Source organism: Bubalus kerabau, chromosome 11, assembly GCF_029407905.1.
Source record: "Bubalus kerabau isolate K-KA32 ecotype Philippines breed swamp buffalo chromosome 11, PCC_UOA_SB_1v2, whole genome shotgun sequence".
NCBI lineage: Eukaryota > Metazoa > Chordata > Mammalia > Artiodactyla > Bovidae > Bubalus > Bubalus kerabau.
In genome coordinates, this window is record NC_073634.1 from 33768108 (window position 1) to 33782665 (window position 14558).

A 14558-nucleotide genomic window follows, 5' to 3' on the forward strand; every position below is an offset into this window, starting at 1 on the left:
GGTGGCTGTTTTCCATATGCTTCTACTAAGCATTTTCCTTGGGAAGCCTCAGCCCTTTCATCACAATGCACCCGTCCGTCTCACATCGTCCCATCCCCTGGGTATATTTCCACTTTCAAAGCAATGAGGTTGTCAGAGTCAATCGGTATTTAAAATCTAAATCAAAAGAAAATTTCCTTCCCAAACCTCCCTGGCTCTTCTTCCTGATTTGGTTTGTTTTAATTATGTTCAGTTGTGGTCATAAATCATGGAAACCAGGCTCTGAGAGCAAATAATCCTCGTGTCAGCCAGGTCAAATTAACTGTTCAAATTTTATGACAGCTTTTCGCATGTTTTATTAAAACTCAGATCTTTCTGTAAAATGATAACTCTGCATTATGTAACTCGGCCAAAAAGAAATCAAATTTATCTACCACGTTTTCCTGCAGGTCCCTTTAGGAACTCTCCCCAGTGGCATGGCCATCTAGGCATGAGAGACACAGGCAGGCAGGATGACCTTTTGAGGTAGAGTGGGAGAACCCTCAAATTCCAGCCAAGGCTTCCCTAATGGGGGTGCTCAGGGAATGGTAGGGAGGGACTCTGGGACCCCTGGTGGTATCTGAGGGTAACCTTCTGAGGTTGCTCCCCTCCACCATATCTGCCTTAGTAAGCAGCATATTTGAGGACTTTGCAGTGCTCTGATATCATTGTTCTGGACAGCTCTGGACAGGCCTCTACACGAGGAAGGGGTCAGAAATGGGGCTGGATTGTATAGTTGGAACATTTTGCCCAGTTCTTTTGAAGACTACTCCCTCTGCCCTGCTCAAACCCTTCAGTGGGTCTCCTTCCCCTCAGAAGAGAATTCAACCCCTTCCCATGGCCCCTCCATCCTGACGCCTTGCTCCTGACACATCTCCATGATGATCGCATCCAGGGTCCCTCTTGCTGATGGCCCTGCAGTCACACCAGCCTCCTCCCAATTCTTGGAGCTTATCAACTTCATTTCTTGCTCAACTCAGGCCCTTCGCACATGCTGGTCCCTCTTTCTGTAATGTGCTTCCTCTCATGATTGCCAGGGCTGACCCCTTGTCATCCTTAAGACTCAGCCTAAATATTATATCCTTGGTGAGGGCTGTCCCTGAGCACCTAACCTAGAGTCAGTCTCCTCGCTGTGGTCTCTCAGATCTCAGTAATGAGTAATTTTCCTTCACGGTATTTATCACTGCCTACAATGAGTTCATCTATATTTTGCCTTTTGGTCCATCTCTTCTGCTAGAAACTTCATGAGGGCAGGGACTGTTTCCATTGTACCACTGCAGACCCAGCCCTTAACACCGTGCCTCATATACTGGTGATGCTCAATAGATGTGATGTGTTGAATGAATAAATGAATGAAATAGGTTTGTGTTCTTGGCAAACTGATTTGTGATCTTGGTTTCCTCTTTCTTGAAACTATGAGGTATGGGGCATTCATACTAATGGGATTTGGGACCTTTTTAAGTTCACACCCGTTTCAGTGCCTCTAAAGGGGTTGACCAGGACCTCCCTCCTTACGCCCTGCTTTCCCTCACCGCCCAAAGCTGCGCCCTGCTGGCTGCCTCCTCACCTCTGACTTTGCTCTGGCTTCTTTTCCTCATCTATTGCGTTTCTTTAATTTTATACTCAGTCCTCTTATTTTTCCTCCTTGTGCAGGTGACCAGGGCCACAAAGGACTTCACGTATCCCCTCTCCTCAGGTACTTCTGACTTCTGTGTCTGCCCTGGTCTACCCCTTCCCTCTGCTCTTCCAACCCTCTGCCCTTCCTGCTAACCCATCCACCAAGCTTCCCTGAGCAGCCCTCTCATACTTTCTACCCCAGGACTTTCAAAGGCTTGTTTTCTACAGCAGAGTCGAAATTCTTTACCCCAGCATTGAAGGTCCTTCCTGCTTTGTCCTTGATCCACATCTAGGACTTTTTAAATGCTACTATTTTCTGGGCTATGAGCACATCCCAAGCACCTTCCTCTGGGCTTTTCTTGTCCTCTGAACATAGCACATTTTCCTTCTGTCTCTGCTTGTCCAAGTTAAGCCCAGCTCAAGGTCTGCATCTCTCATGAGGCGTTCTCTAATCCCCTTCTCTTCTGCCCCTGAGATCCCAGAGCACTTTTCCTCTCTCCAGCCAGGCACCATACTTTGCCTTCTGTTTTAGTAACTACTTAGTGTACAGTTTACATACCATTTAGGAGTGTTTCTTCCTAGGCTGTAAACTCCTGCAGGGCAAACACCAGGGCTTAGTCATCTTCGTTTCATCTCAAAATATAGCAGGTTCCTTCAAACACAGCTGAAGCCTGGCAAACACTTGTCAATACCAGCATGAGGCATTGGGAGTGCTGTGCCCGGAGAGGATAGGCCTCTGATTTTAATTCAGCAGAAACAGATTCAACTGGCCAGAGTGAAACCTGCATTGAATTCAAGTCCACCAGAAAATGAGGGAAAATCTACTCCATGATAGGAAGGACAGCTTTTTAAAAAGCTGCAATTTCTTGAGCACTTAGAATGTGCCAGACCTGTGTTAAGTGCATGAAAACATAATCATATTTAGTATCATTCATTCATAATTAATATGTAATGTGACAAATAATAAGTGAGCACCTACTTTATGCTATGCACTGTGCTAAGTACTGAGGATACAACACAGAGCTTTTCATTTGGTGGGATATCCTCCACAAACCCATTAGCAGCTCCATTTTATGGATGAAACACTATGGTTTAGACTGGTTAAGTGACTTGCTCAAGATTAAGGTGATAAATGATGGAATTGGAGTTTCGGTCCCAGTTAGTGACTGTTAGACCTGTTTTCTTAGCCACCAAGCTACATAACATGGTATCAGTATAATAGGGTCTTTAATTAATATTTATCATTAAAGTATGTAGTGTACTATATTTAGACTTATGCTACTCTACTCCAGACTGGCAGCATTAGCATCTCCAGGGAGCTTGTTAAAATTTCAGATTTTCAGGCCCCACCCTAGACCTACTAAATTAAAGTGTCTTGGGATGGGGCCTGGGATCTCTGTGTTAACAATCTCCGTGTTATTCTTATGTTTGTTAAAGTTGGAGAAGCACTGGTGAAGACCATGGTTTATACGTGAAAAGTGAAAGTGTTAGTCACTCAGTTGTGTCTGACTCTTTGTGAACCCATGGACTGTAGCCCGCCAGGCTTCTCTGTCCATGGGAGTCTCCAGGCAAGAATACTGGAGTGGATACCATTCCATCCCCCAGGGACTTTCCCGACCCAGGGATTGAACCTGGGTCTCCCACATTGCAGGCAGATTCTTTACCGTCTCAGCCACCAGGGGAACCCAAGGTTATGCATATGACTTATTAATGATAAAAGCCTTTTCATCTGTTTGCTTTCCTCAACTTTGGCTTATTTGCGCCTTTCACATGTTGTAAGGTTTTACTCTCGACAACTGTAGGGTGATGGTCATCTTACTTGGTACCTGTTATGGTTCAAGCAGTGCACCCCTCCCTGCCCACCCCCTGCACCACAAGCTTTGTGAATGAGCCACTTTTTTTAGGAAAGGGGCCACAGAAAGAAAGAGAGGCTGAGGACCATGAAGGAGGCAACAGGGATGCTTCTCTAGACTTGAAGGCTGTTCACAATGGGGACCAGGGTAGGTTGTGGTGAAAATGCAGGGCTCCCTCACCTTGTGGAAAATGAGCTCCTTACCCACTCCTGCCCCCAGCCCCCGCAGCAGGGAGATGGGATTCTGTGTGGGCCTGTTGAGGCTGATTAGGCTGGTAAATGGCCTTATCCAACATCTTTGCAGTGGGGCCAGGAGGAAGAATTTCTTCACTGAAATCGTGCTGCCTCTAACACACCATCAACCCAAGTGAGGGGACTAGAGAGGGGGGCTGTGAGATGGAGAAGCTTAAAGGAGGGTGTTGAATATTTCAGCAAACTGTCAACTTCAATGTATCCAGGCTGCATCTGTTTTTGATATCAGGGTGCTCTGGGGTTTCCAGTCAGCCAGTTGCCTAGTAACACTCATGCTACACTGAGGACCAGGCACTTGAAAGTTTATTTTTGTCCTGAGTTAGTTGCTGAAGATTGAATGTGATCTGGTAGCCAGAGTAATATTTCATTTTTATTCATGAGCTGGGGAAACAAGCACATACTTACAGGGAAATCAGCGTTGTCCCATTGAATGCATGACTTTGTATTTCTTCAAATCCATTTCCATATAGTTTTCTGAAGAGGGAGGAGAGAGATTTTAGAAATGAAAGAAACACAGTTTGGAATCACACATTCTTCTTTCTGTGACATTTATCACTAAGATAATTACTGGCATTTACAATACCTAGCTCAGTTTTTCTAACATTTTAGATCCTCAGGGCCTACTGAGATAAGACTGTTTCCTTGCTCTAGCTTACTTCCACCTCCACCACCAGCACCACTACTAATTTATTAAATGTTTGGTAATAAACACTTAATAAAATATATGCAAAAACTTCTGCATATATTTTATGATTTAATCCTCATCGTCATTCCCACTATTCGGATCAGAAACCTAAGCCTTCATGTTGCTGTGTAGCTTGCTTAAGGTCAGAGAAAACAGTGGCAGAACTGGAACTGGAGTCTTGAGCCACCTAACACTTAAGTCTTCTCTCTGGCTGTCCAGGCCAGTGTGGGGGTATGGGCTTTCCAGATCACTGAAAGCTGAGGGCAGAAGAAGGCTCCAGTACTGAGTTACTGTTTCTTTTTCTTAGATGAGTCTTTGGTGTTAGTGATGCCATATTTTGTTCCACAACCAAGATTTCAGTGTCTGTGAATAGTTATTTAAGACCCTTGGATAGTGAAATCAATTTGTTCCTGCTGTTGCTAAGTCGCTTCAGTCGTGTCCGACTCTGTGTGACCCCATAGACAGCAGCCCACCAGGCTCCTCTGTCCATGGGATTCTCCAGGCAAAAACACTGGAGTGGGTTGCCATTTCCTCCTCCAATCAGCATTTAGCAAAATGAAATAGAACAAACCGGAAAATATTAGAGTATGTTGCATGTAATCAACGTAGTACTGTTTATGATGCTTTGTGCCACCACTGTTTATGTTATGTACATAAAAGTATATGTATACATACATATATATTAGTCTGCCCAGACTAAGACAAGGACTTAGTTCTAGTCTGAGTTCTAAGACGCCTTAGAACACAGATGCTGGGAAATGTTAGAGCCAGAAAAGAACTTGGAGAGGAGCAAGGCGCATCCTTTCACTTTACAAAGAAGGAACGAGGTTCAGAGAAGAAAGTGGCCTGTCTAAAGTCCACAGTTGGTGGAAATGAGACCAGAACACACTTTGACTGGGGCTACTTCTAACACATCACTTTTGCTGGTTGATGTGCCTTTTCTTCCCTGAAATATCCACATGGCCCCTCTTCCTCCTCCTATAGAACTATGTTTAATGTTATGTTCTGGTGTGGCCTCTCCTGACTGCCCTATTTACCACCCTTCCCTTCCCCAGCATTCCAGCATTCTCCCTCTCCCTTCTCTGATTTACTTTATCAGCATCTGACCCATGATTATATTGTTGTCTACCTCTCCCAGCAGAATGTAACCTTTATGAGAACAAGAATTCAAATTATTCTGTTCATTACAGGGTTACCTGTATGTAGAACAGTGCCTGGGACCTGGGAGGATTACAGTGAATATATGTTACATGAATTGAATGGACAAATGGTAATATATAAGATGAGTTTCTCAGTGTAAACCATAGCCAAGCAAGTTTGAAAGCCACAGTCTCAAATGGAAATGTTTGTGTATGTTCTCCATAAACAATGGCTTAAGACTCAAGTAAGAAAGGGCTGTGGTGTGACATAAAATTAAGCTTCTGCATCTGGCAAGATGCTCACTTTGCTTTTCAGTGTTGCTGGCAGCTGCATGGGCTGTGTCAGGGACAGCCTGGAAGGGGTGACATGACAGTCTCCCCCTACTCCTCAGGTGGCTGCTGTCTGCAAGGTTTCTCTGCTGCTGCTGCTGCTGCTAAGTCACTTCAGTCCTGTCCGACTCTGTGCAACCCCATAGACGGCAGCCCACCAGGCTTCCCCGTCCCTGGGATTCTCCAGGCAAGAACACTGGAGTGGGTTGCCATTTCCTTCAATGCATGAAAGTGAAAAGTGAAAGTGAAGTTGCCCAGTCATGTCTGACTCTTAGCCACCCCATGGGCTGCAGTCCATCAGGCACCTCCATCCATGGGATTTTCCAGGCAAGAGTACTGGAGTGGGGTGCCATTGCCTTCTCTGGCAAGGTTTCTCTAGCCTTTGTTAAATAAAACTAGCACAGGATTTCACTTCATTGTATATGTCTGTGTGTAATATGTATGTATATAGTGTGTGTATGGGGGTGGGGAGGGTCCCTTCCTTTCCATCAACACAGCTGAGACAAACCAGCATATAGGTGGGACTCAGTGTTGAAGCATGGTATTTAAAGACTGAAATTCAGAAAATATAGAGATTACAAAATAATGAGTTCAGAAATTGCAGGGGATTGTATTTAATTCATTTTGTAAACCGCCCAGATCTCTCATAATGCTATTATCTAGTAGGAGCTCAGTCAACAGGCTGGCGGCAGCAGTAGCCTTGCCCTTCCACAGGAGAAAGAGCCTTGTCTGGCTCCCTCTGCTCTCACAGTTCTCCTGCGTTTCCAGTTTCACACATGAGCTCTTAACTGTGTTCGGTAATGGATGATCGGATGCCACTTTCAATGGTTTCCTTCACCATTTATATTGTAGAATCCGAGGGGATTGATATTTGGATTATGTCTGTTGTCTTGTGCAATTACACACAACCTTCTTGCCTCCTCCACACAATCCCACTAGAATTCTCCTTTTCTTTTACACTTTGTCACCCGCTTTTCATCTTAGGGGCTGAATGCCTTTATAATAATCTCTTTTAGATGAAGAAATCATACCTGTCTCTTCTCTGAACTTTTGAAATTGGATCTTTTAGAGTCTAGTCTACTATTTGTCAAATCAGCCTCCTCCATCCACTGACTCAGCATCATCTGGAGTTGCTGGCCAGAAACGCAGACTCAGACCTACTGACGAGGTGCCCTGCAGACCTAGAGTCAGACCCTGGCTGTGGTAGCCAGTAACATGCACATTTTTTGGAAGTGCATATTATTTTGTCATGAGTTACTTTCCTTTTTAACAAGTAATTATCTTTTGGCTGCACTGGGTCTTCACTGCTGTGCACAGGCGTCCTCCAGGCGCAGAAGTGGGAGCTACTCTAGTTCTGGTGCACGGGCTTCTCATCGCAGTGGCTTCTCTTGCTCCGCTGTGGAGCACGGGCATGTGGGCTTCAGTAGTTGTGGCTCCTGGGCTCTAGAGCACGGGCTTAGTAGCTGTGGTGCACAGAATTAGTTGTTTCGCGGCATGTGGGATCTTCCCAGGTCAGGGACTGAACCCATGTCTCCAGCATTGGCAGGCGAATTCTTAACCACAGTGCCACCAGAGACGTATGCAAAGGCACTTTCATAGCAAGCTCTCCCAGTGAGCTTTGGGCATGCCACTTTGCGACCCCTTGCCCTAGGGTATATGTAATAGGATGCTGCAGCTCTCATTGTTTTCATGGTGCAAATCAGACGGTCTGTTGGACAGCACTGAGTCCAGAGTCTGGTCCTGCCTTCTTAGTGGTGGAGCTCCATTGTAGGAAAGGTAGTCCCTACTCTGCTTCTTGCAAAGCAAAGCTGCCAACGCTTGTCTGAATGCCCAGTCCTCACCACTTTTGATACATCTTAGGATCTTCCAGTTGACTTTTTTGTGGGGCCTACAGTGCCATTGCTCTAAGCACAGCCTTGCAGGTAAGTCTGCAAGCCCCGAACCCAAGCCTTACCTGGGCTTGAATCCTAGCGCTACTACTTATGAACTAAGTTGCTTTAGGCAAGTTACTTAACCTCACTGCGTCTCAACTTCCTGATCTGAAAATAGGGATGATAATAATAGTCTTGAGCTCAAAACACTGTTGTATAGATTAAAACAATATACATACATCAAGTGCTTAGAACTAGGTTCTGGAACAAAGTAAATGCTTAGTGTGTTGCTCCTATGATAATTATTATTATCATATTTAACAGTGGCTTCCAGATCTCTGGCAGAACAGAGGGAAAGATGTCCCTTTCCATGCTCTGAACAGCCTGTCCTGAAATGCAGTAACCTGTTAAATTGAACTGTCATTCTCCTCTACTGAGGTGGGGGCCTTTCTTCTCCTGGATGGAGCAGGTCAGCTCAATGGCCTGGGCTGCTCCAAATGTTCTCACTCCCTGGGGGCCCTCAGCCACCTCTGGTCTATGTTGGCATCATTGCATTTTTGTATTTGAACATTTTTCCTGTCTTAAAAAAATTTTTTTTTTATACTTTGGGTTCTGCTTCTTCCAACTTTCCAAAGAATCTGGCTCACTATTTCCTTTTCAGCTGCTGTTCTTCGTCTCTGTTCTTAACATTTGAAGACAATAGAATGTGCTGCCTTGTTTTGATTAAATGAGTGGAGAAATTACAGATGTGAGTGGAAAACCTCATGCTGTCAGCCTGCAGAATGCTTTAAATGCCCTTTAAAACATCTGGAGAGTCACTTCAGTTCGCTTTTCTCCAAAGCATCATGGTGTCAGAATTAAATGAGGAGGGCTTCCTTTGCCTTGAGGATGCTGTCACAGGCATAGAAATGAATTTTTCTCTCTCATCTATTACAATAACTGCACCTTACTTTAAAGCATTGTCTAGGTTCTCTATTCAAATGTCAGAAATTGTGACTCAGAGAGAATGGCACCTTTTTATTCAAAATAAGATTCGGGCTTTAGAACTTCATCACAGATGACACTCTAATTCTGAATGCTGCCTTATAGCAAACCCCAACTATTCCTGGGGCTTTAAAAGTATTTCTGGGATTATAGTAGCAGTCTCAGACATTCTGCCATAGTTCCCACTCAGATCATGAAGCCAACTTGTTTTTGAATGATTTCAAAGAAGAAAGCTTAGCTTAGGTTTATAGATCCTCAGGGTCTCAAAGACTGCCCCCACTGAATGGGGAAGTATCACATACCTTAGGATCTGGGGTCCTCCCTTGTCTTTATTGAGGACACAAGACATGTAAGATCCATGTCCTTGCATGCTTAGTCACTGAGTCGTGTCTGACTCTTTGCAATCCCATAGACTGTAGCCTGCCAGGCTCTTCTGTCCATGGAATTTCCCAGGCAAGGATACTGGAGTGGGTTGCTATTTCCTCCTCCATACATGTCCTTGAGAGGATCATAATCTCAGTGAGTGAAAACATGAAGTAATGAAAGAATAATACAAACTAGGAGACATTCCCTGTGAGCATGTGTGGTGTGCAGAAATGAGAAGTCTTGGAGAAGTTCTCTGGGGTTAGAGAAGTCAGAGAGGCTGCATGGTGGACTCAGACCTTGTGGAATCAGAAACACACTCTTCTAGAAAATCTGCCCTCTGGTGGTATATCTGTAAGCAAATTTTTATCAGATGACCATGCAAACACCATCCTAAAGAAGAGGGATCCTGTGCACCAGCCCCAAGCATCCAGTTTCGTGCATCGAACCTGGACTGGGACGACCCAGAGGGATGGAATGGGGAGGGAGGAGGGAGGAGGGTTCAGGATGGGGAACACATGTATACCTGTGGCGGATTCATTTTGATATTCGGCAAATCTAATACAGTTATGTAAAGTTTAAAAATAAAATAAAATTAAAAAAAAAAAAAAAAAGAAGAGGGATCCTAAAATCACCACTTTCTTCTTATAATACTTTGCTGAAATCCTTTTATATCTGAATACTTCTTCATGCATGAAGATACTGCTTCAGTGGGGGCCCTGGCAGTGGTCGTGTGGATAACCGACTCTGGTCACTGCTGGATGCTGCCATGACCCTAGTTTTGGATGTTCATCAGAACTCCCCCATATTTGTGGGACTCACATTCTCTGTAGCAAGGAATTCCTCCCTCTGATATGAGCACACCTCTTGCTTTTCAGCAGTACTGAGTTTTTATGTTTCCCTCCATTATGGCCAAGTTCATGCCAGCTTACCATATGCAACAATAAAAAGGTGACATGCATTCAAAATAATAATGATAACAATAGAGAACAATGCATTGAATAACATTTTGAAAAAATCCATGTTTCGTAGTGATACTTAAAAAGAGAGAGAGAAAGAGGAGAATGAAGAAAAAAGAAACCTTTTTTATACAGAAGAGTGCTGGCTGATAAATGTAGAGGAGTGATACATTTAAAATTACCATTTTATAGCTCTCTATAATAACTGAATAATGAATGAATGCTGAAACCACTGGATGAAAGGTTGTTGGCCAATGGATGGTCACACGAACTCAAAGTATCCCATGATGGTTTGCTGAATTATGACAAAGGGAGAAACATGCCCTTACAATGAAGAGGTCTGGCAGTACCTCCATAGCCAAATGGCCAAGGAGTGGCATCGCGTGACATGATGCACCTCTTGGTCTGATGCAGAGGGAGACATTTAACATCTAATCAGGACAGTATAGTTGGAGGAGTCCAGACAACTGGCCTAAGCCCTCAAAGGAATTCGTGTTTTGCAGAGCAGAGGAAGACAGGAGGGCGATTCTCAGGGGTGAGGTTGGGAGGACTAAGGGACATAACCAAAAATGCCATGGATAATGTTTGAATTCTGAGTTTAAAAAAAAATCTGTCAAAGACATTTTCATTTGAACACAGACTGTAAGTTGGATGATGTCATTAAATCCATGTTGATTTTCTTAGGTGTAATGATGTTGTAGTTCCAGAGAATGTTTCTGTTTAGGGAAATACATGCTGAAGCATTTGGAAGTATCATGTCTATAAAGTTCTTTTGGATGGTTTGGCAAAAGGGAAATGTGTTGTATATGTTTACATATACAGGACGGCGTGGATGTGGCAAGACGACAATAGTAGGTGAAGCTAGGTAAGATGTGCAGGGGTGTTCATGGTGCTGCTCTTTCCTTTCGTCAGTGGAAAGACAAATGAAAAGTGATTCTATTTGTCAGTTAAATTTTTCAAAAAAAAAAAAAGTATTTAAAAAGAGATGATGCGACACGTTTTCATGATGGTCTGAAATAATCGGCTTCTAAATATGAGCTTTTAAGTGGTGATACAGTGTGGTTGTCACAGTGTGACTGAATTGGATTTGCATGAGGGGGTATGAATAGTCCCATTGGAGAGTTTGTTGCGGGTCTGTGACTTGGCTTAAACTGGGTGGACTTAGAGCCAGGGCTAATGCCCAGGCTTTTCTACTTCAGGGCTCAACAGTCTCCCCACTGCGGCTCATCACGGGTGCAGCCAGGGATCTTGTCCTCCTTTGCCGGGCCACCCTTCTCTGAAGGGTCTTAGAGAATTGATTGCCATGACCTTTCCTTCTCTGTGAGGAGTTCAGATGTGAATCAAGGTTGACTCCTTTTTTGAGCCTGGTATGACAAGTCATTTAGAATATTGTAAAGGCGGCGCAGCCAAATCCTGCTCATTCAGGGTGGGGGGCATTTCAAGGTAGCCTCTTGAGGAGATTTAATGAAAAGCCAAATGGCTTTAAAGGGACATAAGAGCATAATGCATAGTTTTAGCATTAGCCCCACTGAGCTTCTCCAGCATCAAGTGAAGTGTTTTGTTTTCATTAAAAGAGCTCACAGTTGGTAAAGATCTGGGCAGGGGGAGGGCAGGAAAGCTTCCATAAAAAGCGAAATCTCAACTACTACTAATAATGAGAAGAGAAGGCTTGCCTTCATTATTTTCTAATTAGAGAGTTGAACTTTATAGCTGAGGAAATAAGGTTTTCCTCTTTGAATGTAATACCCTTTTCCAGCGGGGTGCTCCACATGATCCTTCATGTACAGAAAGGCCCATTCAGCTGAGAATAAGTGCCAAGCAAATGACTAATCACTGCCTTCCAGATGAAGGGCCAAGAGCGAGGAGGGAGATGGAAGCACAATCCCTCATGGGCTTCCTGGGAGAGATGGAGCTGCAGTCCTCGTTAACTTCAGAAGTGGGGCAATTAGGCCCTGCTGGTAGGCACTATTCTTCTTAAAATCATAACTAAAATAAGATAATGGCCCCTAATAAAAACACTGTGCAGCTCTTGTGTACAAGATGCTGAAATGTGACGTGTGAGAAGAAATAGTTGGTTTCCCCTTGGGTTTGGTGGGGTGGCCCCATCGTGTGAACTCATAGACCCCTATGGCTTATCTCAACATTCATTTTCTTATTGGTCTTCTTCCCCATCTTCTGCTCTTCGTTCCGTTCTCATTGCACTCCTCTCCCATGGCTGTGCTTATATCTGGGAGGAGTACTTGCTACTGTTTTCCTGATTACTTTCAGATTTAGGTCAGAATCAAAGGAAGTCTTGGCTATTTGTGATCTTTGAATAAAAGCTCTTCTACTGAGTGGTTTCTTCTTAATACTTTTTTTTTCAGGGTTATTTCTAAGCTGTTAGCCCCTTAACCCTGCATTGAAAACGCTCCGCAATCCAGTGTTTCCTCCACCCCCCCATTCATCTAAATGTCTTTTCCAGCTGCCAATAGATATGCCTCATCCTCTTTTCCTCCTTCCCACTGCCATGCTTTTGCTCATGTTCACTTGGAATGTTCACCCCCTTTTTCTCTGTATATGGTACCACATTAATGGTTAAGACTATGACTCTGGAGCCAAGACTGTCTGAGACTAAAGCTTGACCTGGGGTGAATTACTTAACTTCTCAGTGTCTTGGTTGCCTCATCTAAACATGGGGTGGACAGTCCCTACCTTGTAGGGTTGCAAGATTTAAATGAGTTTTTAAAAAAGTACTTTAAAACAGTGTAGGCACTTAATAGGAGAAGGCAATGGCACCCCACTTCAGTACTCTTGCCTAGAAAATCCTGTGGACAGAGGAGCCTGGTGGGCTGCAGTCCATGGGGTTGCACAGAGTCGGACACGACTGAGCGACTTCACTTTCACTTTTCACTTACATGTATTGGAGAAGGAAATGGCAACCCACTCCAGCGTTCTTGCCTGGAGAATCCCAGGGACAGGGAAGCCTGGTGGGCTGCTGTCTATGGGGTTGCACAGAGTCGGACACAACTGAAGTGACTTAGCAGCAGCAGCAGCAGACACTTAATAAGTGCTATATAAATATTAGCCACTTTTATCATATTTACGCATACAGGTGCTACTGATTCTGCAAGGTCTCACTCAGGTCTGCAGCCTGACTTCTCAGCCTAAGAGGACCTCTCCAAGACTTCTCATTTCTGTGTACCACATACTCGAAGTGAGTGTCTACTGGCTTGTATTATTCTTTCATGTTTTCTCCCATTGAGACTGTGAGCTTCCCAAAGACATGGATCTTATATGTCTTTTATGTCTTATATGTCTTTTGTGTCCTCGGTAAAGACATAGAAAGACCCCAAATCCTAAGGCATGCAGTGCTCTGTAAATGCCCTGTTTCTGACAGGGGACATGATGAATGAGTAGTTCCTGATCCATAAGTGATGGTGCGTCAGAAAGGCTTTATGAACAGCTAGAAGAGCTACAGTACCTGAGGGAAGTGGAGGAGTAGAAAGACTCTAGAGAAGTTTTTCTAGGATCTAGACTCCTTTCTGATCTCCTTATAGATGCAAAGTAAGAATTTGATTATTTTGAAATTATTTTTGGTTGCTGGTCTGTATTCTTTTGATTGCAGCACTCTTGAGTCCAGGCTGTATTGGCCACAGTTTTGTAACATGATAACTGTATGTGTAGAATTATACTTATACACAGTAAAAGCAAAATGGCTGTCTGGGGAGGCCTTACAAATAGCTGTGAAAAGAAGAGAAGCGAAAAGCAAAGGAGAAAAGGAAAGAAATAACCATCTGAATGCAGAGTTCCAAAGAATAGCAAGAAGAGATAAGAAAGCCTTCTTCAGTGATCAGTGCAAAGAAATAGAGGAAAACAACAGAATGGGAAAGACTAGATATCTCTTGAAGAAAATCAGAGATACCAAAGGAACATTTCATGCAAAGATGGGCTCGATAAAGGACAGAAATGGTATGGACCTAACAGAAGCAGAAGATATTAAGAAGAGATGGCAAGAATACACAGAAGAACTGTACAAAAAAGATCTTCATGACCAAGATAATCACGATGGTGTGATCACTCACCTAGAGCCAGACATCCTAGAATGTGAAGTCAAGTGGGCCTTAGAAAGCATCACTACAAACAAAGCTAGTGGAGGTGATGGAATTCTAGTTGAGCTATTCCAAATCCTGAAAGATGATGCTGTGAAAGTGCTGCACTCAATATGCCAGCAAATGTGGAAAACTCAGCAGTGGCCATAGGACTGGAAAAGGTCAGTTTTCATTCCAATCCCAAAGAAAGGCAATGCCAAAGAATGCTCAAACTACCGCACAATTGCACTCATCTCACATGCTAGTAAAGTAATGCTCAACATTCTCCAAGCCAGGCTTCAGCAATATGTGAACCGTGAACTTCCTGATGTTCAAGCTGGTTTTAGAAAAGGCAGAGGAACCAGAGATCAAATTGCCAACATCCGCTGGATAATGGAAAAAGCAAGAGAGTTCCAGAAAA

General features: G+C 43.8%; 2 protein-coding genes across 2 annotated transcripts in view; one reads left to right on the plus strand and one right to left on the minus strand.

The window, feature by feature from the left end:
* Positions 1-14558, plus strand: part of GTF2A1L (general transcription factor IIA subunit 1 like) — a 168394-nt gene that overhangs the window by 77498 nt on the left and 76338 nt on the right. The gene's annotated exons all lie outside the window — the stretch shown is intronic.
* Positions 1-14558, minus strand: part of LHCGR (luteinizing hormone/choriogonadotropin receptor) — a 63135-nt gene that overhangs the window by 17226 nt on the left and 31351 nt on the right. The window contains exon 7 of the mRNA XM_055540047.1: positions 4145-4213. Coding sequence (XP_055396022.1) covers positions 4145-4213 — 69 coding nt within the window. The remainder of the gene's footprint in view (positions 1-4144; positions 4214-14558) is intronic.